This window comes from Bubalus kerabau, chromosome 10 (genome assembly GCF_029407905.1).
Source record: "Bubalus kerabau isolate K-KA32 ecotype Philippines breed swamp buffalo chromosome 10, PCC_UOA_SB_1v2, whole genome shotgun sequence".
NCBI classification, from domain to species: domain Eukaryota; kingdom Metazoa; phylum Chordata; class Mammalia; order Artiodactyla; family Bovidae; genus Bubalus; species Bubalus kerabau.
In genome coordinates, this window is record NC_073633.1 from 52,341,448 (window position 1) to 52,367,483 (window position 26,036).

General features: G+C 42.9%; 1 protein-coding gene across 7 annotated transcripts in view; it reads right to left on the reverse strand.

Annotated features, from left to right (window-relative positions):
- TLN2 (talin 2) overlaps positions 1 to 26,036 on the reverse strand; it is a 499,060-nt gene that overhangs the window by 151,918 nt on the left and 321,106 nt on the right. For all 7 annotated transcript variants that reach the window (XM_055537745.1, XM_055537738.1, XM_055537740.1 and 4 more), the window contains 8 exons: positions 15,101 to 15,256; positions 11,999 to 12,100; positions 10,923 to 10,999; positions 7,981 to 8,161; positions 6,961 to 7,074; positions 3,886 to 3,994; positions 2,928 to 3,136; positions 768 to 866 (listed from right to left, as the gene is read on the reverse strand). In XM_055537745.1, the coding sequence (XP_055393720.1) occupies positions 768 to 866; positions 2,928 to 3,136; positions 3,886 to 3,994; positions 6,961 to 7,074; positions 7,981 to 8,161; positions 10,923 to 10,999; positions 11,999 to 12,100; positions 15,101 to 15,256 (1,047 nt within the window). The remainder of the gene's footprint in view (positions 1 to 767; positions 867 to 2,927; positions 3,137 to 3,885; positions 3,995 to 6,960; positions 7,075 to 7,980; positions 8,162 to 10,922; positions 11,000 to 11,998; positions 12,101 to 15,100; positions 15,257 to 26,036) is intronic.

Sequence of the window (26,036 nt, forward strand, 5' to 3'; positions counted from 1 at the left end):
AAGACTTAGGAGGAGGAGGAAGAGGAATGAAAGGCATCTGCCCATAAGTATGTGAGAAGAGGAGTTCATCTGGCCTGAAGATCCCCAGCAGGAGGCCTCCCCACCCCATTTGCGGGGGCTGGGAATGGAGGCAGACAAGTTGAGATCTTGTCTGAGCTGGCAGTGCATCCAGCCAGCTGCAGACAGTGGCTACAGCTGGTCCTCAGAGGATATGTCTTTGGTATTGAAAAAAAAGGGGGGGTGGGTGACAAAAGGGACTTCTCTGCCACACTTGTGGTTTTGAATATGACACAGACATATTCAAAGCTCTCAACACAAAGGAATGCTTGTGCTATGTGGGAGCAGAGTGTATGGGAGTGCATGTGTTTTCACTATTACATGTGGACTCAAGAATGATGCAATTCAAAACTGCCCCAAATAGATAAAACAAGACTGGCCATGAGTGGATAACTGTAGAGTTGGGTGGTTGATGTAAGGATGGTTGTGACATTATCCCCTCCATGTTTGTGTTTAAAGAAAGTGCAGCATGCTGACTAGTGAGAACTGCTAAGCAGATGTTTCAATGTGGTGATGTATGGTGTAAGTGAATTGAGTTTTTCAATGAAAAAAATTTTTTTCGTTAACACATAAAAGATCACACTCTAAGATAATCCACCTTCACCTTTCTCTTGTCAGTTCAAGGAAGACTCCGTTTTTCATTACCTTCTCCCTGCTTGGGTCTAGGACCATCACTTAGGTTCCAAGATTATGGACTGCAAATATCTTACCTGGAATCGCTCGTCAGTCTCATTCTCTCCGATCTGCCGCAGAAGATCCCCGCTGGCTTGTCCTATGCTTCCAGCGGCGGTCAAAACTGTCTGTCGAGGCTACAAACAGAGCACATCTTAGTGGGAAAGAGAACACACTGCCTCCCCAGCAGCATCAGACAGGGCAGTGCAGGAAGAGGAATCCTACAGGATGGCTTCCTCCTGCAGCCCAATAAACTCGGAAACTGTCTGCCAGAAGGAGACATACATGTGCTTGTGGAATCTGTGCAAGGAACTGGCTGATGGCTCAAAACCAGCAATGTCTGAATAGATTTGAAACGATCAAACAACAAGCCTCATTTAACTGGTATGAAATTAGGGTACAGACTTGTATTCCCTTTACATGTGTATTTGTAATGTGTGTGTTAGTTTCTCAGGTTACATCTAATCAAGTAGCCTTGGGTGGGGGAAGGGAGGCTTCCTTCTAAGAGCTTGTGGTTGCTATTCAGTCGCTCAGTCATGTCCAGCTCTTTGCGACCCCATGGACTGCAGCATGCCAAGCTTCCCTGTCCCTCATCATCTTCCAGAGTTTGCCCAAGTTCACATCCATTGCATCGGTGATGCCATCCAGCCATCTCATCCTTTGACACCCTCTTCTCCTTCTGTCCTCAATCTTTCCTAGCATCAGGGACTTTTCCAAAGAGTTGGCTGTTCACATGAGATGACCAAAATACTGGAGCTTTTGCTTCAGCATCAGTCCTTCCAACGAGTATTCAGGGTTGATCTCCCTTAAGATTGACTGGTTTGATCTCCTTGCTGTCCAGGAGACCTTCAGGAATCTTCTCCAGCACCACAGTTGGAAGGCATCGATTCTTTGGTGCTCTGCCTTCTTTACAGTCCAGCTCTCACAACTGCACGTGACTACTAGGAAGACCATAGTCTTAACTATATGGACCTTTGTCAGCAGAGTAATGCTTCGGTTCAGTTTAGTCACTCAGTTGTGTCCGACTCTTTGTGACCACATGAACCACAGCACACCAGGCCTCCCTGTCCATCACCAACTCCAGGAGTTCACCCAAACTCATGTGCATCGAGTTGATGATCCCAATCAACCATCTCATCCTCTGTCATCCCCTTCTCCTCCTGCCCCCAATCCCTCCCAGCATCAGGGTCTTTTCCAATTAGTCAACTCTTCGCATGAGGTGGCCAAAGTATTGGAGTTTCAGCCTCAGCCTCAGTCCTTCCAGTGAACACCCAGGACTGGTCTCCTTTAGGATGGACTGGTTGGATCTCCTTGTAGTCCAAGGGACTCGCAAGAGTCTTCTCCAACACCACAGTTCACAAGCATCAATTCTTGGGTGCTCAGCATTCTTCACAGTCCAACTCTCACATCCATACATGACTACTGGAAAAACCATAGCCTTGACTAGACAGACCTTTGTTGGCAAAATAATATCTCTGCTTTTTAATATGCTATCTAGGTTGGTCATAACTTTTCCCTCCAAGGAGTAAGCGTCTTTTAATTTCATGGCTGCAATAACCATCTGTAGTGGTTTTGGAGCCCCCCAAAAATAAAGTCTGACACTGTTTCCACTGTTTCCCCATCTACTTCCCATGAAGTGATGGGACCAGATGCCATGATCTTAGTTTTCTGAATGTTGAGCTTTTTCACTCTCCTCTTTTACTTTCATCTTCAATTTCTGCCATAAGGGTGGTGCCATCTGCATAGCTGAGGTTATTGATATTTCTCCCGGCAATCTTGATTCCAGCTTGTGCTTCTTCCAGCCCAGCGTTTCTCATGATGTACTCTGCATATAAGTTAAATAAGCAGGGTGACAATATACAGCCTTGATGTACTCCAAGTAATGCTTAGTCAGTATCAAAGGCTGCACCATAGCTTCTGCACACAGTTCAGCAACCCCAAACCTTGCAGTGTGGCAACGTGAGCCACTGGGATGGAAGGAGCAGCTAGGGAAGCAAGAGTCCCATGGGTCTCAAAGGCTGCATCTACCTCATCGGAGCTTGAGTGACTTTGGGGGAGAATGGATCCATGTATATACATGGCTGAGTCCCCTCACTGTCCACTGGAAACTACCACAACATTGTTAATTGTCTATACCCCAACACAAAATAAAAAGTTAAAAAAAAGAACCTTGAGTGACTGCTCACCCCAAAGCTCACCTCTCCAGAAGTTGGCTGCACAGCTTTCAGCAAATCTGACACAGCCCCGGCGAGGGTCCTCGCAGCTCTGAGCAAGTCCTCCCCGCTGCCCACCTCGTCATCCATGAGGGCTGCTAGCAGCTTCACGCCCTTGGACATCTCCGTCAGGTTGGAAGAAATGGTGGTGATGGCGCATCCCACGGCAGTGTAGTCGGTGTCCGCGGGATCACCTGGGACAGAGAAGGATGGACACCATCAGGGAAGGGCGGTGAGGGCTGCGGAGAGCCCAGGGTAACACGAGACAGGCGGTGACACTGGCAGCAGACCCCGCCCCCTGGCGACATCCTGCAAGAGTCAGACGTCTCGACTCCCCATCTCCAAGGCTGCTCTTCACGAGGTCCTTTCACCCCGAGGTCTCACACTTTGAGATTCTGAGCGTGAACACCTTTAAAACTAGCATCTCACGGTCCTTTTCAGAAGGCCTCTCCAAGGTCAGCAGCTTGGAGAGGTCAACTCTGTCCCTGAAACATTGCAAGGCTGCCTGGTGATGCCAAGATCGTCCCTGGCTCTCACTTGACAATGCGAGGCTGAGAGCCATGCAATCCAGAGAAGACCACAGTTAGACAAGATGGAGGAAGGCACCTGTGACGGCTAGTCATACAAAACCATTTTGAGACTGTAAGCTCTCAGAAGGCAGGAACTGGCCTCAATAAACTCTGAAGTATGTCCAGCAGCTTGATGGACAATGAACTGAGTAAGTGCTTTTCACTGAGGGTGCATGATATAGTCACAAAGGCAAGAGAGGTTCCCCGCATTTCTCCTGGGTCAGGTGGAGAAAATGCTTGAAGCATTGTGAGGGCCTAAAAATAGGCTCTTCTCTCAGAATAGGAAAAATCTGTTGCTTCAATCAAAGAATAAGAACTTCTTTTTTTTTTTTTGAACAAAACCACAATACACCACAAATCCCTCAGTGACTCACCGGCTGTGAGGTTAACAACTGACGCGGTTCCAGCTGCGATGGCATCGACTTGAGAGTGGATTTCGTGTTTGGATTCATCCACTTTATTCTGAACCCACACCCTAGACGCCTGCAAGACCAGATAACTGCATGACACAATCGCTGTGCAGGGTTACCCAGGAAACCAGAGAAGCCAGGCCATAAAACGAGACCAGCATTCTGACCACACTCCTTTCACTGGGCCAGCACCCGCGAAGCCCTTACATCATCTTTAACAATGTCCTTAACAGGTCTCTTGCTCATTCATTCGTGCCACATGGAATGAAAATTCTCAATGCTTCTTACTCGGGTTACCTTTTCTTTAAGATTTTGAAGACAAAAACTCTCTGTGGTTTTACATAGGTACATTCAGTTAAAAAAATGGAGATAATTAGTATCTTATAATAATACTGCACAGTTGCACCAACATGCATGCTCAGTCATGTCTGACTCCTTCTGACCCCATGGGCTATAGCCCTCAAGGCTCCACTGTCCATGGGATTTCCCAGGCAAGAAAACTTGAGTGGGTTGCCACTTCCTACTCAATGGGATCCTTCCAACTCAGGGATTGAAGCTGCATCTCCTGTGTCTACTGCAGTGGCAGGCAGATTTATTACCACCGAGTCACCTGGGAAACCCACTGGCACCAACAACGGTTGCTGATTTTCATCTTCATTTTTTTAGAGAATGGAGTGAGAATCAGGGTATCTCAGCACAGCAACTGTCTTTTATGACATGAATATCATGCTGATGTGCACCTTTCCCGGTAGGATTTTGAGGGGTGGTCTTCAAGACCCCTGTTCTGGACCCATAACATGTCATATGACATTGAGCAAACTTCACTCAGTTCCTGTGCCTAAATTTTTTCTACTGTAGAAACTCAGTGGTCTTTTGAAACCTTTCTAGTTCTTATACTTTATACTCATGTGACTCGTAGCAAATTCTGCTTTTGGCCATTTCTGGTCTTAGCCAATGAGTGCTTACAACTGGCAATGGTGATCCCATGGTAATAGATGGTTCTGGTCTCCTTCCCCAAATAGTCCCCAAATATTAATCTTGGTTCAGAGTATGTCTAGCACTAAAATATTTTATATATTAATTTTTCGAAAATTGGTGAAGCAAGAATATTAAGTCCAGATATTTAAAAACTCCCTCTCCCAACTGTGCTGGATATGGGAGGCTGCCATATGTATTTTTAGTCTCAAGTTCCTGAAAGCAAAATACTTAATAACTTCAGAGACTTGAGAGAAACAGCTTTGAGGATGCTGTACCCTTCAGGTTTACAGTAAACAAATGAAAAACACACTGAGCAGAGAGAACTTGGAGGCAGCTGTCCTGGCTGGATGAGACGAGGCTACAAACTGTGTCTTGGTTCTGCCCCTGTGATGTCCAGGCAGTACTACAGCCATGGTTTCCAACCCTGGCTGCATATGAGAATCACAAAGAGATAAAACACCATGGAAACCCAGGCCCCACCTCCAGCAACACTGATCTGCTTGGTCTGACCTGGGCCCTAGGCTTTGTCCTTTAAGCCTTTCAGGTGATTCTAATGTGCAAAGCGGGACAGAGAATGACAATGGTAGCCGGTGCTTGGCAAACTTCCCTGTGTACACAAAACAGCTGGGAACTAAAACGGAGATTCTGATTCAGAAGGCCGGAAGCAGGCCTAAGATTCTGTACCTCTCACAAGATCCTAGGTGCTGCCAAGGCTGCTGGCCTGGGGATCACAATTTAAACAGCAAGGGACTAGATGATTTCATGCAATGGCAACTATGGGAAGGCAGTTAATCGCCCTGCCTCACTGAAAAGTTCAGTAGTACGAACCCAGCAGTTCACAAAGCATGGTTCCCAGACAAGCAGTAGCACCTGAGAACTTGCTGGAAATGAAAATTCTCCAGCCTCACCCCAGACCAACTGAGCCAGAAAAAATGGGGGAAGGGGCCCCTTTTTAGCCTCTGGATGACTCTGAGGTTTGCTCGAGTGTGAGAACCACCAGGATTAACAACAAATCCAGCTAATACTTACTGGGCTTGCACTGTGTTAGGTGCGGGGCTAAGAACTTTGTGAAGTGAAAGTGAAAGGTGCTCAGTCGACTCTTTGTGACCCCATGGACTATACAGTGAGAACAGTATAGAGAACAGTACAGAGACTATACAGTCCATGGAATTCTCCAGGCCAGAAAACTGGAATGAGCAGCTGTTCCCTTCTCCAGGGGATCTTTCCAACCCAGGGATCGAATTCAGGTCTCCCACATTGCAGGCAGATTCTTTACCAGCTGAGCCACAAGGGAAGCCCACACACAAGGGAAGAACTTTTTTTCGTGATTGTGTTGTCAACCCTCACAACAGCCCTTCTCAGGGATAACAAAGTGGACCTTAGAGAGAGTAAGTTGCCCAGAACGACATAGCCACTGAGCCGTAGGCCTGGAATGTGGGCCCCACTTGAGTCTAAGTTCTTAGCCTAAAGGGGTACTGCCAATAGCCTGTAGCATTTTATGATTCTTTCTTCCTGTGCTAAGTGCTAAACTGCTTCAGTCATGTCCAATTCTTTGTGACCCTATGGACTATAGCCCTCCAGGCTCCTCAGTCCATGGGAATCTCTAGGCAAGAATACTGGAGTGGGGATCTTCCCAACCCAGGGATCAAATCAGTATCTTTTATGTCTCCTGCATTGCAGGTGCGTTCTTTACCACTAGTACCCTCTTCCTTGGGTGCAGCTTAAAGACAGGGACTCCATCTCTTAAAAAAAATATGGATTGGCACCTCACCCAGCTGGAGACAGAGATTCACCTCACTGAATCTAGCCCGAGTACAGAATCCCATTTTCTGTGAGGGCAGAGACATCAAATAAAAATGCTGAACTTCCCTGGTGGTCTAGTGGCTGACTCCATGCTCCCAAGGCTGGGGGCCTGGGTTCAATCCTTGGTCAGGGAAACAGATCCCACAGGCCACAACTAAAGATCCCATGTGCTGCAATTAAGACTGGCACAGCCAAATAAATAAATATTTAAAAAAAGAAAATATTCTTAAAAAAAAAAAAGTGCTGAATGACCCTCACCATATCCTGGCCGAGAGGTGGCAGGGAGTCGAGCTCGCTGAGGTCATCCTGGGCCTGCTGGACAGCATGCATGCTCGTGTTGATGGTCCCCATGAGGGCCTGCTGGGCTGAGGTCTGCAAAGGTAGGTAACACAGGGGTCACACCATGCTCCTGGCCTGGCAACAGAGCCTCTACATAAGCAAGGAAATTGGATCTGGGATCAAGACACAGCGGTCCAGAGTACCTCTCAACAAACTGCCTGAACCACCTCCTATTTCAACTGGGGCTGGAAATAGGTATTGTGATACATGAATAGAATACTAAATAGGGGTGTTTGCAATAGAGTGATTATAATCAGCAGAGTGTAGAGAGTGTAATTAGCTGACAAGAAGGCTCAGAAAGAGTCCCCTGCTGGGAGCTCAGGGGCCCCAACCCTTGAGTATTCAGAACAGAAGTTCCCCTGCACAGAAATCATGTGGGTGTTAGATGTGAATTCTTGGTAAGTAAATAAAGATTTCACCCAAACCTACAATACAGTCAACATGCTTCTTCAGTCAAATCACTTCTGGGCTTTCAGGCTCTTCTGCTTTCAAAAAGTTCTTGTCCCAAAGCATGAGATTCCAGATAGACTCAGTCAGGCAGACGAGCACAGTGCAAGAAACCAATGATGTGCTCCGGGGGTGTGTGGAGTGGAACGGACTTGGACTACTTCTGAGCCTCTCTGAGGGGTACTGGGCTGATGAGCAAGTGGGCGAGCAGGGTCCTAGCCCTCACTCACAAACCACGTGGAGAGGCCGCTGGCTCTTGTCCAGCCCTTGAGGACACCTGTAGTCCTAGACAGAGCACTGCCAGAGCCACCCATTTAAAAGAAAACACACTGGGAATTGGGCATTTGGGACTGCAGAGCTGAAGAACCAGGGTGCAGACAGGAAGTAGCAAGAGTGGGGATAACACACACAACCCATCACCAGGCTGGAATTGCTCCCTGGACACCAGGGGCAGCCTAGTGATGCGCAGGGCAAGGCCCCCGGGAGCCTCACCAGCGGGGGCATGTGGCCGCGGTGCATCTGCCCAACCATGACCTGCTGCTGTGGGGAGGGCATGCTGCCAACATTGAAGGTCTCAGGCCCGCTGGAGCCAGAGCGCATTACAGCTGGCAGTGCCACCGAACCATGCTCCACCTTCCCGGTGCGATTGAACTGCTGCTGCAGGATGGTGGACCTGCGGGGAACAGAAGCTTTGGTCACTGCGAGGTGGCCGCTCACATGGAGTGTCATGTCACCTGCTACCACAGGCGTCAGCAGTGTTCGTGCTCCATGCTATGACCACCAATTTAAGAGAGGCAAATACAGACAGAATCATGAATGAGGTAACAGCACTCAAATGCTCAGCAGAACCCTGAGATGAATGAATCCTTTTATATAATCAGTACTGTAATTAATTGCTGGCTTTATGCTATTAGCTGTTCAGAAAGACACAGAAAACAATGACGTTCTAGGCCTAAGTGAATGTTCTGGATACAGTGATGTAGTATTTGGTAAATTCTACCTGAAATAGCATTCATTCAACACAAATCTACTGCATGCCAGGTTCTATTCTAAGCCCTGGGGACAGAGATCAGTAATCCTTAGTTTGAAGGAAGAAATGTGGAAATGAACTTCACATCTCCCTCAGCTTAGCTCTCCTTCCCCAGGTGGAAAGCCACTGACCACAGAGGATGTTTCAACACCTGTGGAGCCTTGATGACTGGCTGACCTTGGTACCTCGTCCAAATGATGTCAACTTAAGTCTGGGAAGACTCCCAGAGCATCTAGTAAAAAAAAATTTTCAAGTTTTTACCTCTTGATATTTTCCTGGAATGAGAGGTGAGTGCAAAGGACTTTGAGCACATGAGGGTAAGAATCTGATAACCCAGAGGACAAACCCACAGGGAATGTGGGAAAGTCTGTGTTGGGGGGTGGGGAGGGAGTGGGGCAGGGTTGGTGAGTAGCTGTGTTAAGCCATAGGAGCCTCTGTCCCAGGATTCTGGAACCATCACAGTGCACTTCCTGTTGCCCAGGGCAAAGGTTGTGAGTCAAGTTAGGGTACCAATGGACAGGTATCCATGGAGGGACATTAACATCTGCAGAGGAACGGGCACTAGAGAGGGTGTATCTAAGGCTCCTCTCAGAGCTCAGCTGCATTCCAAGATCTCAGCCAATGTCTAATTCAGGGAGAAGTGAAAGATCTCGTGATGAGGATCTCCCTGGACTGTGATGCCCTCTGCAGTGGGGAGGGGCTGCAGTGGCGCCAGGCAGGGGAGGGTCCCAGCACTTAGGGCACAGACACTTCTGAGCTTCTCCTAGGAGAAGTTCAAGTGCAGTGGAATCCTGTGAAATGCACAGCTGACCCTATTAGGAAGCACTAGCTTACTAACATTCATCTGATGGTCATTAATAACTCCAAGAAATTCAAGTCTTTTGCCAGAGGGTACCAAACAGTACTTGAAATGCAGTACATCAAATTTGGCTCCAAGTTGTATACTGCTGCTGCTACTGCTGCTAAGTCGCTTCAGTCGTGTCTGACTCTGTGCGACCCCAGAGACGGCAGCCCACCAGGCTCCCCCGTCCCTGGGATTCTCCAGGCAAGAACACTGGAGTGGGTTGCCAATTCCTTCTCCAATGCATGAAAGTGAAAAGTGAAAGTGAAGTTGCTCAGTCGTGTCCGACTCTTAGCAACCCAGTGGACTGCAGCCTACCAGCCTCCTCCATCCATGGGATTTTCCAGGCAAAACTACTGGAGTGGGGTGCCATTGCCTTCTCCAAAGTTGTATACTAATAGGGGACAAATAGAGAAACACTTTCAAGGGGATTACGATGCAAACTGTGAGAAAGTGGTACACAGCAGCCAAGGTGGAGAAACAGTGACTACAACTGGGCAAGTTCAAGATGCTGCCCTAGGACAGCGCCCTAGAGGAGATGTCGCAGACCTGAATCCGAGTCCTGGCTCGGCCCCAGGTGTGCATCTCAACTGACCTCCAGGAGCTTCAGATTCCTCATCCACGGTCTGAGGATGACAAGATCTAGCCTACCTCTGCCATGGGGGATGTTGCTGGGCTCAAGTAAGACAGCAAGATGGACACACACAGTACAGACAAGAGAAACTGTTGCTACAATGCTCTACGAACATCAAGGGAGTGGGTGAACAGGCTTCTCAACAGGTCTTGCCTATTCCTAAATTTTAATAAATCTCAGTTTCCTCATTCACAAAATGGGGCTAAATTGAGACTGCTCTAAATTTAAAATAATGATAAAAATAGCAAATATGTATTACAATCAAGAGATTGCTTAATGTGCTTTATTTGTTTTATAAGCATTATTAAGAACTCAAGCATCAAAATCAACTTATGAGGTAGTACTATCAATCATTATTCTCATTTTTTAGATGAGATGAAGGAGACAGAGAAAACTCATAATGCCCCCAGGGCCACACATTGAAAAACAGACCCCAGATTGAAACCTAGTAACTCTGGCTCCAGAGTCCCTGTTTTTACCATTTCCTTTTGCTATCTCATGACATGTGTATCAAGCATGGCAGTAACTAGCGTCTCATAAACAAAAATTCCCCTACTGGGTAGGTCCCTAGCCCAAAAGATACAGAACTGAACTCACTCTCCAGGCTTTGATGATAATGATGCAGTTTATGAGATTTAAATCAGAAATTCAAAGTGGGACATGAAGGCTTACCATGTCTAAAGATGGAATTAAGTACCACATGGTCTTCCGTGTCTCCCTGAAATCCCCAGCTGCTCTCACTCCAACAGGACACCCTCAACAGTGATGACAATGGTCTGGGGACCACACTTTGAGAAGCAAGACTCATCTATCTCATCCATTATCACCTCCTCCACGGAAAGGACTTCAGGGCAACCGGCCCAGAGTTGGCCTAGGAAACCTGCCCATGCTGGGAGAAGGCAGTTATCCCTGATCTTAAATACACTTACTTTTTAGGGGAGACAGATTCTTCTAACATAGTTGACTCCTCATCGCCCTCCAGTCCAAATCTATCTTTACTTTGTTTCTGAGGTAAAACAAGACAAACGTGAAAGTTAGCAGGTCTTGACACAAGATCCTTTTAAGGAGGCCTTTTAAAATGAGCCACATAAGCAGGTACGTTAAGGTTGACCCCAAATACCTTGTATGGGATATTTAATAAGTGATAGGTGAATAAAATCAATAGTTATAATGAAAAAGAAATGTAATATTTAATATATATATAATGCCTTTTGTATATATTATTGCACAGACAATTTCATATAGTTAAAATTAAGACACTAATACTCTGCTGCTGCCGCTGCTAAGTCACTTCAGTCGTGTCCGACTCTGTGCGACCCCATAGACGGCAGCCCACCAGGCTCCCCCGTCCCTGGGATTCTCCAGGCAAGAACACTGGAGTTGCCATTTCCTTCTCCAATGCAGGAAAGTGAAAAGGGAAAGTGAAGTCGCTGAGTCGTGTCCGACTCTTAGCGACCCCATAGACTGAAGCCTACCAGGCTCCTCCATCCATGGGATTTTCCAGGCAAGAGTACTGGAGTGGGGTGCCATTGCCTTCTCCGAATACTCTACTAGAACTTGGCTATTTCAGCGGGTGGTATCTTGAAACCTTAGGAAAGGTTATTTTATGTACCACTATGGCATATAACACCCTCCCCCTCATTAAAACTGGATGAGAGAGAAAGAAAAAAAATGAAAGAAAATCTTTAGGCCCTCAACCCCGTTTCTAGAGAGGAAAAGGTAACAACTATCTAGAGAGGAAGATGCTGAGGGGTGAGCTGGGCTCATTCATTAGCTAAGTGATACACTTGCTCACTGCCTGGCAGTCAGTGACACAAATGTGAGCTGCCACAAAATCAGAAATGGATACGCGCTCAAAGACTGCACACTCCAGCAATCTTAATGCTAAAGATTCCATTAGCACATCAAGTACTTTACATGAGCTTTTTATTTTCCAGGTAGCTACATCATCTAAACTGAGACTTTTAAATAAAAAGTGCTGTCTAATCTGCACAGTATGAAATACCTTTTTGAGGATGATGTCAATGTAGCCTGCAATCAGCTGGGATATTTGCTCTCCTTCAGTGGTCTGTACGGAGTAGTAGCTTTCCTGATACTCCCCAAAATCCTAGGGGGGAAGAACTCACGTTAGAAGAAATACAGTCACATCACCAGTTTCAAAGGTGAGGGGGTCCAATCTTGGAACAAGTTCTGGCATAGATTCACTTGTTCTTGCTCATCTCCCCTAAATATAACACCCTAAAATGTACTCAATAAACAAATGGAAAGGCTCTGAAACCTGGAAAGTTGTATTGACTGGTGACCTCAGTATTCGAGCAACCACAATCTGATGAGTTCTCGAGTTTTATTTCATATCCCACATTTCCAAGGCTGGGTGCTGGAGATGCCTGAAACTTGGAACCTCCAACAGGAAGGTTATGAAAGTCTGTTCTCTCTGGCCAAGGGACCAGGAGATGGGAGGCCCAACAAAGACCTAATTGGGAGCCTCAAGCAGCTTCACAGCTGAGTTGCTCATGGGCGGCTGCAAAGCAGTGAAAGCCTGGCCATCCCAGGCCCTTCTCCACAACCCAGGCAGGCAGGTGGTCTGACCACTCTGCAGCAGTGGCCACAGTGAAGCCCTGTGTCTCCCTCCCCTCCACTCACCTTCTGTGTTCCTAAGAAAGGTCACCTGTTAATAGTAGGTGGCCATAGGAATTACTTTATTCCCTCATAGACAGCACTAGCAGGCTTTGAGCAGGAACCCAGCAATGTCAGAAGAACAAGGCAATCCAGAACATTGCCAGGGCTCAGAAAATAAATTTCCATTGCCAACTCAAGTCCACAGAAGTATGCCAGAACACTGGACTATACACCAGACCTAAACAAGGTGACTGTCTACGAAAACAGAGATTTAAAGAAGATCCTAATATAAAATCCATAGCATCTAGGATATAATTAAAAATCACTATGCATGTCAAGAACCAAGATGAATACGATGTAAGAAAAAAAAAAAGATAATCAACTGATGCCAATACTGAAATGAATCAGATGTTGGAATCATCTGGTAAGAATTTTTAAATTTTGAATCATAAAAAATGTTTCAACAATTACAAAATCTCCTGAAACAAATGAAAACAAGAGGCTTAACAAAGAAATTTAAGTCATAAAAAAGAACCAGACTGAAATTTGCAAATAAAAAAATGCCATAATCGAAGTAAAAAACTCATGGGATAGATAAAATAGTACTGTGGAAATGACAAAGAACAGAACCAGTCAGCTTGAAAATAGACTGATAAAATTTAGTCAAGTGAAACAACAGAAAACAGGCAAAACAAAAGAGAGCTTCAGGGATCTGCAGGACAATTTAAAAAGGTCCTAATATCCATATCATCAGAAACACAGAAGGAGAGTAGAGCCTCCCACTGTTGGACCAAAATATATACATACATTATATATATATATAAAGAAACAATGACTGAAAACTTATAAAAATTAGTGAATGACATAAGCCTACAAATTCAAGAAACTAAGCAAACCCTACAACAGAATAAGCCTAAGAAATCCACACCAAGAACTTGTGAAAACTGGAGAAAGACAATCTTCAAAACATTCATAGAAAAGCAGCATGTTACCTATAAATGAACACCAACACGATGCCAGAAAGTTTCTATGTTGAAACGGCAGAGGCCACAGAGAAGTGGAATGACATTTTTCAAGTGCTAAAAGAACTGAGAATCTCAAATTCTGTATCTGGCAAAATTAATCTTCATGAATGAAGGGAAAACTCTGTCAGCTAAAGGAAAACTAAAGAATTTGTTGCTAGCAGATTTACCTTTAAAGAATGGCTTAAGAAAAACTCTCTGAACACAAAGAAAATGAAAACAAAAGAAAACTGGGAACTTTAGAAAGAGAAAGAGCAATGAGATGGATAAAAACAGAAGTAAATTATATCCTTCACCTCATGCGTTTTCTTCAATCTTATGCAGATGAAGCAAAAGTAATACCATCTCATGTAGTGGTCAATGTATAATATATAGAAGAAATACTTAAACAATTATACTCAAAAAGCATGGCAGGTAAGTAGACCTAAATGGAAGGAAGGTATGTTTTCTGAAGATTCCTCCCAACTGGCAAGAGTCAATGCTCAAATTAGATAACTAATATTCCCACCAAGGCCCCTTCTTGATACCTTTTTTCTGATGCTCTGATGTAAGATCTTGCCTAGATGCAGATGTTTCAAGTGTTCATGAGAGCCGGAGAATAGTACCATTTAGGAGTTCTGAAGAAACTGACAAATTTCAACACTTTCTGATTCTCTTATGGCTCAATACACACTACAAAATAATTGCACTACTGATTTTCATATATCAGTGTGGCTGGCTATAGTGAGGGCCACACGGTATACTCTGCTAAAAGCAGATACTGAGGTTGGGAGGGAGAATTCAGAAGTTTAAAGGTCTGGAACAAACACACATCCTCCCGACATTCAGTGTATTTCACTTTGGGCATTTTGTTATCATCGTCTCATTTGACTCCGGTAACTCTGAGAAACAGGTATTACTATTCCCATTTCACAACCAAGGATGTTAAAGCTCAGAGAGGAGAAGTAACTTGAGCAAAGGCATAGAACTGGGAAGGAAAGCTGATTTTGAACACCACCCCACAGTCTGTGCTATTTCCACTGTACAGCATGTCTCTTCATAGGCAGGCTGGGAAAACACAGCTTGGCAAGATGCCACAATTCTTAAGAGCTTATTTAGAAATTTCTAAAACTAGAGATGAGAAGCATCCCTACGGCCTCACAGCATCATCAAATTGCTTTTTAGGCTATACTAGGGATGGCATCAGAACCACAGAAGACCGAGAATCATCCTTGACTGGCTCTTTCTAATTAAGGAACTCAGACCGCCTTAGAGGACCAGAGATAAAGAGGTGGCTAAGACGACCCAGAGCTCAGACATCTCCCTCACTTCTAGACCAGTGACTGCCCCCACTCCCTGCCCTAGGGACCCCCACCATCTATCCCTCTCCAAGGCCAGGGAAGCCCAGTGGGCTTGTCTTGTTTCCCCTGCCCGATGGTATCACCCAGAATATGCTAGCCCACTCATTGCCTTCAGCCAGTCCCTACCAGTGTGAAGCTCTTGGGTGAGGCTGCCCAGCGCTTGACCGTGGTCAGTGGCCACTCCTGCAACACTTCCTTGGTCTTTTCATCCACACGCATCACTGAGTCCTTAGTGATCCCCAGCAGGCGAGGCACCAGCTTGTTCTTCCCTTTCATCTTTTCCTGAAACAGGAGGTACAAAGAATCAGTGCTCTTCCTCTGAATACATCTGATTTTTCCAAGTCATCAGTGATTTTGTGATTTTTTACCTGCGGTCAACTTACATCACTGTTTCAAAATAGGCGGGGCTGTTGGAAAATCAAGAGTTTTTTAAAGACTAGATAAATGACTCGTAAATTAAAGGGATGGAAGCTAAAACAGAGCTATCAGAAGACTGGAAGGATCCACAGAAATTGGAAAGATCCACAAGTTTTCTCTGCAGAGAGATACTGTCCAGAAGGTCAGGCTGCTCCAAAAACAGAGATTGTGACAGAAAAAACATATCCAGAGAAAAAGAAGTTAAACTGAACTCCCAGTAGCCACCTCAGTGAGTAACACAAAAAGGTTAATATAGAATTAAAATATGGCACTTCAGCTATTTAGAATTAACTAAAATTGCCAGAGTAGTTATCTTCTCATTACTAAGCACAGATTTTTTTTTTAAATATTCCCTGAAATATATTTCCATCTGGAGGCTTGGGTTTTGTTATTTTTAATGTGTATCTATGGACTCAAAATAGTTTGATTGGTTTTAATAAGTTTTTAAAGAAATAGTTATCATACCTATTAAAATAATTTTTTAAAATAATAATTCCTACCTCATTTCATGCAAAGATGAGCACAATAAAGGACAGAAATGGTATGGATCTAACAGAAGCAGAAGATATTAAGAAGAGGTGGCAAGAATACACAGAAGAACTATACAAAACAGATCGTCATGACCTAGATAACCATTATGATGTGATCACTCACCTAAAGCCAGATATCCTGGAATGCATAGTCAAGTGGGCCTTAGGAAGCATCACTATGAACAAAGCCAGTGGAGGTGATAGAATTCCAGTTGAGCTATTTCAAATCCTAAAAGATGATGCTGTGAAAGTGTTACACTCAATATGCCAGCAAACCTGGAAAACTCAGCAGTGGTCACAGGACTGGAAAAGCTCAGTTTTCATTCCAAATCCAAAGAAAGGCAATGCCAAAGAATGCTCAAACTAAAGCACAATTGCATTCATCTCACACGCTAGCAAAGTAATGCTCAAAATTCTCCAAGCCAGGCTTCAACAGTACCATGAACTTCCAGATGTTCAAGCTGGTTTTAGAAAAGGCAGAGGAACCAGAGATCAAAATGCCAACATCTGCTGCATCATCGAAAAAGAAAGAGAGTTCCAGAAAAACATCTATTTCTGTTTTATTGACTATGCCAAAGCCTTTGACCGTGTGGATCACAACAAACTGTGGAAAATTCTGAAAGAGATGGAAATACCAGACCACCTGACCTGCCTTCTGAGAAATCACTGAGCAAGTCAAGAAGCAGCAGTTAGAACTGGACATGAAACAACAGACTGGTTCCAAATAGGAAAAAGAGTACATCAAGGCTGTATATTGTCACCCTGCTTATTTAACTTATATGCAGAGTACATCATGAGAAACGCTGGGCTGGATGAAGCACAAGCTGGAATCAAGACTGCCAAGAGAAATATCAGTAACCTCAGATACGCAGATGACACCCTTATGGCAGAAAGTAAAGAAGAACTAAAGAGCCTCTTGATGAAAGTGAAAGAGAAGAGTGAAAAAGTTGGCTTAAAACTCAACATTCAGAAAACTAAGATCATGGCATCTGGTCCCATCACTTCATGGCAAATAGATGGGGAAACAATGGAAACAGTGACAGACTTTATTTTGGGGGGCTCCAAAATCACTGCAGATGGTGACCGCAGACATGAAATTAAAAGACGCTTGCTCCTTGGAAGAAAAGCTATGACCAACCTGACCAACCTAGACAACATATTAAAAAGCAGAGACACTACTTTGCCAACAAAGGTTTGTCTACTCAAAGCTATGGTTTTTGCAGTAGTCATGTGTGGATGTGAGAGCTGGACTATAAGGAAAGCTGAGCACTGAAGAATTGGTGCTTTTGAACTGTGGTGTTGGAGGAGACTCTTGAGAGTCCCTGGAACAGCAAGGAGATCCAAGCAGTCCATCCCAAAGGAAATCAGTCCTGAATATTCATTGGAAGAACTGATGCTGAAGCTGAAACTCCAGTACTTTGGCCACGTGATGGGAAGAACTGACTCAGTGGAAAGGACCCTGATACTGGGAGAGATTGAAGGCGGGAGGAGAAGGGGACAACAGAGGATGAGATGGTTGGATGGCATCACTAATGTGATGGACATGAGTTTGAGTAGGCTCCGGGAGTTGATGAATGACCGGGAAGCCTAGCATGCTGTAGTCCATGGGGTCTCAAAGAGCCAGACACGACTGAGCAACTGAACTGAACTGACCTCATACTCATGATACAGCAAATTCAAGATAGGCTAATAATTTAGAAAGAATATACAGTTGGATATTTTTGTGATTCCAGTGGGGGATGGGATGGGATGTGGAAATGTATAGCACAAATGCCAAATAAAGGAAAAGATTAAAAGCTTTAACTATAAAATAGATGGACTTTGATATATGTTTTTTGAAAAAAGAGAGAAATGAAAGAAAGAGACCTCACCATAAAAAATTAAAAGGCAAATGACTGCTGAATAAATATTTACAACTAATAGGATGATAAAATATTTCATATGCTTTATATGTCACAGGTTATCATAAATCAAACATATGTGGCAAAGAACATGATCAGAAAATGTTTAAAATTATAAAATAACTAGTTAATAAGCCATAAGAAGAAATCAGATAAATTTTCATGTATATATAATAGTTTATCTTTTACAAAATTAATGCTCAATTAAAGAAGGTATGAAAGAGGACCACTATTGATGGTGATTTAAAACAGCAAAACCTTTATGGAAGAAAATTCATTAACAATTCAAAGCTTTAAAAATGTTCCTACTTTTAGTCCAACTTGCTTTTAGAAACTTATTAAAAAAGAAGTTACAAATGTGTATAAAGATAACAAAGCAAGAAGGCTTAGCTAGAGTTTTTCAGAGCAAAAAAATACAAATAACCCAAAATGTCAACTATAAGAGATTTGATAATTATGATATTCCAAACAGAAGACTACTCTACAATGGTGCATAATCATGCTCAGTCGTGTTCGACTCTTTGTAACCCCATAGACAGTAGCCCTCCAGGATCTTCCCTCCATGAAATTTTCCTGACAAAAAATACTGGAATGGGTTGCAATTTCCTCCTCCAGGGGATCTTCCTGACCTAGGCATTGAACCTGTGTCTCCTGCCTTGGCAGGTGTATTCTTTACCACTGAGCCACCTGGGAATCCCTACTCTAAAACTATTACAAATCATAGTACAGGAAAACAACTGGATTCATGATAATAAATTATTCACATTAAAAAAGTTTGTACAGCATGATCCTATGAAATAAAATTTTAAACTTTTTTTTTTTTTTTTTTTTTAGAAAATTCACTACATGAGGAAATGGTAGCAATGATCATCTCACATGATTTGTATTATTGTCCTGTGCCTTTCCTTACTCCAAAAATTTAACTTAAAACACATTTCTAGTGGTCAGGAAAAAACAAACTTTTCAAAATTATTTGCAAAAATCTAGCAATTCCCACCGCACCACTACAAAAGCAATATGCATACAAATTAGCACAAAGTGTACAAGTATACATGGATGTGTATGCAAGGACAGGTACTTAAACCAGTAGTGTGACCGATGCTTAATAAATATTATCATTAATTTTCAGAGCCTCCCTCAAATGTTGCCATCATCAGCACCATCAACTTCCCCACCTTGAAATGAAGGGGCCAGCAATGATAATAAGTGATAAAGCCAGGATTAGAACACAGGTCTGAGTACAAAAACATCTCTGACTTTAAAAGAGACTGTCTACCAGTTTACTACTTCTGAGGGAAACAATTAGAGAAAATGCAAAAGTACCCCTCCCAGTTTCTGAGGGCGGTTCACAAACCATCAGACAGAGAAGGTCACGGCACACCTCCAGCTTCCTCCCAGGAGGAGAAGACAAAGGCAGTAGGAATCTGAGTGGGTGTCTGAGAAGGGGAATATAGCACTGTAAGAACCTCTGAGTCCTTAGGGAAAACTCAGGGACGAGTCAGATCCTTTGTAGAGAGGCTAGTTCCACCAGGGGTGAAATCAGTGCAGGGTGGACCATGCCCGTCAGCATCACTTGGCTTAGGAGCCACCGGTTTAGTTATACAGGGTTGGCACCAGCCCAGCTGCCGGGCCTAGGAAGGAGATCAGAAATAAAATATGGTTTGCAGCTGTTGCCTTCCTGCTCTCAAATCTGCACCTCCCCAGTGAGGGGCTTTGGGGTGAGGCAACACAGGATCCTGATGGATTGCCCTGACTCCCGAGATCATTCTGGTCTGGGAGAGGAAACCACAGTGAACGAGCAAACAGCTTACAGTGGGCATTCCAGTTCAAGTTCATAACTGGGGGTGGGGGAAGAGGGTATAAAAGAAACTCAGAAAATACTGTCCCTCAGCAACAGGGACCACCATCAAGGGACACAATTATTTTTGAGTCTACCCGCAAAATGTAGAGCAGCTGGGGAAAGTTAAAACAGCAAGGGGCTTGGCTCTGTGCTAGTGATATAAGGGCTCCCCCAAGAGAGGATCTGCCTTAGAACCTTAGTGGCAGACCTACATAATAGGAGAAGGTCCAGAGGCAATAAGGTTCCCCCTTCTTCCCTAAATCTAGAATCTCAGTCCATCCCACATGTCTCCTCTCCAGTTTTCCAACTACAGACACCAGTATCCTTTTATCTCTGGGAGAAGACAGCAGGCTAGGCAGGATCCAGTGAAGAACCAACTCTTTTGGTGCACAGACACATGTAGACTCTGGTTGCGATTCTGTGAGCTACCTAGCAACTTCTATCTTGAGGCAATCCTCATCAGGTTGGTTTTGTTCTGAGGTGTCGAGCTTGCATAACTTAAAGGCAGGAGAAGGTACGTATTCTACCAAGGAGAGGTAGGATCCACTAATAACCCCAGCCTTTCTTCATTCAGGGACTTCCCAAGTGCTGCGGAGGGAAAGAAGTGGCTTGCAATGCAGGAGCCGTAGGTTTGATCCCTGGGTCAGGAAGATTCCCTGGGGAAGGAAATGACAATCCACTTCAGTGTTCTTGCCTGGAGAATCCCATGGACAGAAGAGCCTGGCAGGCTACAGTCCAGAGTGTTGCAGAGAGTCAGACGGGACTGAGAATGCACATGATCCTCTTAGTGCACAAGCACCTCTTAGCCGTTACTGAGGATTCAGTCCTGGCAGCTGGCTGTGATTAAGTCTGCTTAGCCTTGGGCTCTTCTTGCAGGTGTGTGTACTGGCTGATTCTTACATCACCTGTGCCTTACATCAGGTTCAGACTGGGGTGGAGGGATGCCAGTGGGCTAAGCTGTGGGCATGCTTTGGCTCTAAGCCCGACTCCAACGTGGCCTAAGTCCGTGAGCCTGCTGTGCTCACCAGAGTTCTACAGTGGCTTCCTGCCAAAGCGCTGCCTTGGTGCTTCGCTGTGTCATCAGTATGCTTTTCTTTTTTAATCTTTTAGGCACATGGCAGAGAGGGATGGCTGCTCAAAAGCAAAATGGTGTTAAAGACTCTGTTCATTAGCGGTTTCTCTCCCTAAAAACAACTGGCAATTCATTTTGATTTAATTCATGATTCTGAGATGCTTTGAATGCCTTCTGTGATGCTTTTATAGTTCAGAGAGAAGAGGGTCAGTTCCCCAGGTTTCTCACCTCAAAGCTCTGGTTGTGGTTGCAAGGAAAGTTAAAGGCAAATTTATAAATCGGAAGGTTTACACAAAGATTTCTTGCAAAGAAACAAGATCTTTTGCAAGTCATGGGAAATGCCTTACTGTTCCTTACGGGATTTTGAAAAACTTATCAAGATAAATTGCAAAAGATTTCAATGAAAGAGGAAGACTGCAGATGCTTACAGCTCTCATCTATTGAAATCATTTGTACAACGTCTCCTTTTCTATATTATTTCCTTTAAACCTCATAAAAAGTCAACGTCCTAGGTTAATAAACTGAAGTTTAGAAATGAAAGTAAAGTAACTTATGGAAGGTCAAACTATGTGCAAAGCCAGAATTTGAAACCCAGGTCTTCTTCAGAGTGTATGTTCTTAGCCACTGAGAACACTGTCACGTAACAGGCTCATGAGAGTCATCCTCCCTATTGGGGCCAGCAAACTATGACAGGTACTAAAGCCAGTTTTCTGCCCCATCACCCCCCGATTTTTTTGGCCTGAGAGCTAAGAGTAAATTGTCTATTTCTACAGAGTTGAAAGAGATTCAAAAGAGCAATAATACTTCATGAAAAGTGAAAACATTATATTTCATAGTCCATAAATAAAACTTTACAAGAACATAACCAGGCTCATTTATTTACATATTGCCTACTGCTTCTGGGCTACAAGCACAGAGAGGAGGAGCACAGCCAGCAAGGTCGAAGACATCGACTATCTGGCCCTTTATTAAAAAAGGTTTCTAGCCCCTGCTCTGTATCATGATTCTAAAAGCCAATTAAAAGTTGGAGGACTCAGGGGCCAGGAATTAGGAGGCTGTAAGAAGGGCTAAGGAGTTGGCTAACCTAAAATTTACTAAATATCCCTACCTTCCAGCTACTACATTTATTTACATACATTATCTCACTTAATCTTCATTAGAGCTCTGTGATGACCTAGAGGGGTAGGATGGAGGGGATTTATGTTAATATTCAGCAAAAACTAATACAACATTTTAAAGCAATTATTCTCCAATTAAAACAACAACAACAACAATAAATGGGGAAAAAAGACCTGTCAGATTCTTCATCTGAACCTGTCAATGCACTACTTAAAATGAAAAAGAATTATAATTCCCATTTTTCACATGAAGAAACTGAGGTTTAAGAAGGTTAAAGATGTCTCTCCAAGTCATGAGTTTCTGATATTTCTCACAGAGACAATATTATATCAAGAATTCTAGGCCAATCTTCCCAGCTCCAACACCCAAGCACTTTCTATTATAACAATACAAAATATAGCATGAAGTACAGCTGACCCTTGAGCCACATGGGTCTGAACTAGGTTAGTCTACTTTTTTTCAAAAGTTAATTCTATAGAACTACATGATCCATGTTTGTTGAATCTACAAATGGGGGCAAAATATTCACCAATATAGAAGGAGATATGATGGAAGTATCTATAAACATATCAAACTTGTTCTCTCACAATATATATATATGATTGATCTGAAGGCTGTGTGGTATAATTGTGTTCAATATCAATATCTACATTTTATAAATTATAATTTCATTGAGTTTTTTAATTTAGAATTCCAAATAGCCTATTCAAGTAATGAATGAATCACTCACTTTTAACTTACTTCTTAAATTATGCCAATGAACTTCCTTCAAGATTTAATGGTATGTTCAAATTGAGGACCTAGAGAAATCTGTTATTTATGCCATTAAAACACATTCTACCCCTTATCCAAACAATTTTGTGTGTATGTCTGCCATTCTGTGTGTGATCTCTTTTTACCATATATTCTAAATGGTTGCACATGGTTATACATACACACACATGGGTTATTTCATGTTTTTGACATATGTCATGTAAATTTACTTGATCTATTCACTGAATTTAAAATAAATCTAAAAATTTAAAATGACTCTGTATATTGTTATAACATGTACAAGTATCTGCACACTGAAAATTACAAAATGTTGAAAGAAATCAAAGAGGATCTAATACCACGTTCATAGACTGAAAAACTCAACATAGTAAAGTTATCAATTCTCCCCCAATTGATCTATAATTTCGATGCAATGCCCATCAAAATCCCAGCTAAGTTTTTTTTGTGTGAATACAGACAAGGTTTTTCTAACATGTTCATGGAAAGGAAAAGGATCTAAAGTAGCTAAAACAATTCTGAAAAAGAAGAAAAAAGTGAAAGGAATCATTCAGGTTGAAGTTAAGGCATACTATACAGTTAAAGTGATCAGGACAGTGTGATATCAGCAGAAGGACAGATACGCAAATCAGCAAAACAGATTAGGGCACCCAGAAATAGATCCACAGCAATATATTCAAATTAATTTGACAAGGATACAGAAGCAATATAATGGGGAAAACACCTTTCAACAAACAGTACTGGGGCAACTGGACATCCACAGGTCAAAAATGAACCTTGATCTAAAACCTTCACACTTTATACAAAAACTCAAAATGGACCAAGGACATAAATGCAAAACCATAAAGTATTTAGAAGTAAACATGGGAGAAAATCTTTGGTGCCTAGAGTTAGAGCTCTTTTTACATTTTTCTAATGTATTATTTGAGTTTTTCTGCTTTTAAAGTTTTATTTATTTACTTAGTTTGGCTGCAATGGGTCTCCGTTACTTTGTGTGGTCTTTTCTAGGTGCAGCCAGTGGAGGCTGCTCTCTGGTTGCAGTGTGCGGGCTTCTCATTGCAGGGCCTTCTGTGGACAGCTCTAGGGCATGTGGACCTCAGTAGGTGCAGCTTGTGGCTCTAGAGTGTGGGCTCAGTAGATGTGAAACATGGGCTTAGCTGCCTGATGGTATGTTGGATCTTAGTTCCTGGACCAGGGATCGAATCTGTGTCCCCTGCATTGGGAGGCAAATTCTTAACCACTGGATCACCAAGGGAAGTACCAGACAGAAACTCTTAGATGTAACACTTAAAACAAGATTCATAAAAAGGAAAACAATGATAAAACACTTGTCATCTAAATTAAGAATGTGTATTCAAGCCTGGCATGCTGCAGTCCCGGCAGTTGCAAAGAGTCGGACATGACTTAGTGACTGACTAAACATCAACAAAATTCTGTGAGAGATCTTGTCAAGGAGATAAAAACACAGCTACAGACCATGAAAAAATATTTGCAAATCACATTCAATGAAGGACTTGGATCCAGAATATATAAAGAACCCTTAAAACTCAACAGTAAGAAAAAAAAAAAAATCTAACTAGAAAACTGGCCAAAAAAACTGTGAACAGACATTTCACTGAAGGGGATACACAGATGACAAATAAGCACAGGAAAAGATGTTCAAAGTCATTAGCCATTAGGGAAATGCAAAATATAACTGTAATAAGATTTCATAAAACATATCAGAAAGGTAAAATTTAAAAAAAAATGATAACACCACATGCTGGAGAGGATGATAAGAAACTGGATCACTCATATTTTGCTGGTAAGAGTGTAAAATGGTATAGTCACTCTGGAAAATAGTCTGGCTGTTTGTTATAATGCTTAATGTGTTCTTACCATATGGCTCAGCAATTGTACTCTTGGGCATTTATCCCAATGAAATGAACACTTCATTCACACCAAAATCTATACACAAATATTTATAGCAGCTTAGTTCATAATAGCCACAAACTAGAAACAACCCAAATGTCCTTCAGAGATGAATGACCAAACAAACTGCTACTTCCATACTACGGGGTACTATTCAGCACTAAAAAGCGATGGGGCTATTGATGTACATTATGACTTGGACAGATCTTGAGGGATTTCTACTAAATGAAAAAAAGAAGTCAAAAATTTATGTATTGTATGATTCCATTTATGTGGTACTCTTGAAATAACAACATTATTGAGACAGAAAAGAAATTAGAGGTTGCTACTGGGTAAAGAGACCAGGGGAAGGGAGCAGGGTGTGAGGAGAAGCAGGAAGGGGTGGGAGGTGCCTATGGCCTTAAAGGGTAGCACAAGGTATTCTCGATGGATTAGAGTTCAATATCTTGACTACAGTGGTGGTAACACAAATCTACACTTGTGAGAAAACTGCATGGAACTAAACACACGCACATGAGTACATACAGAACACAAGATCTGATTAAGGTCTATGAACTGTAGGTACCAAGGCGATTGCCTGGTTGTGACATTGTACTACTGACATGTTACCATTGAGGGAAAACTGATGAAAAGAGAACTCTCAGCATCTTTATAATTTTTAAAATGCTGCTGCTGCTAAGTCGCTTCAGTCGTGTCCAACCCTGTGCAACCCCATAGACGGCAGCCCACCAGGCTCCCCCGTCCCTGGGATTCTCCAGGCAAGAACACTGGAGTGGGTTGCCATTTCCTTCTCCAATGCATGAAAGTGAAAAGTGAAAGTGAAGTCGCTCAGTCGTGTCCGACTCTTCGCGACCCCATGGACTGCAGCCCACCAGGCTCCTCCGTCCATGGGATTTTTCTAGGCAAAAGTACTGGAGTGGGGTGCCATTGCTATGGAGATATAATTCGCATAGCATACAATTCACCCATTTAAAGTATCTGATTCAGTGGATTTTGGTATCTTTATAGATATGTGCGACTATCACCATGGTCAATTTTAAAATATGTTCATCACCTAAAAAAAATTCCTGTACCATTAGTTATTACTCACCTATGTTCCATGATCCCACCCCACTCTTAAGCAACCATTAATCTACCTTCTGTTTCTATGGATTTGCCTTTTCTGGACATTCTATACCAAAGAAATCTTGTCATAGGATTTTTTTGTTTTTCTTGTGAAGAAATCTTCCTTCATTTCACATACCAGTTCCAAAATTCATCCATGCTGTAGTATGAAGCAGTACGTTTCATTTCATTTTATGACCAATTAATATTTCACCTCATAGATGTATGACTTTTTGTTCATCCATTCATCAAATGATGAATATGTTATTTCTACCTTTTGGCTAAATGCAGCTATATACTTTCATGTACAAATTTTTCTGTGAATATATGCTTTGAATTCTCTTAGGCATATATACCCAGGAGTAGAACTGCTGGGTCATATGGCATCTCTATGTTG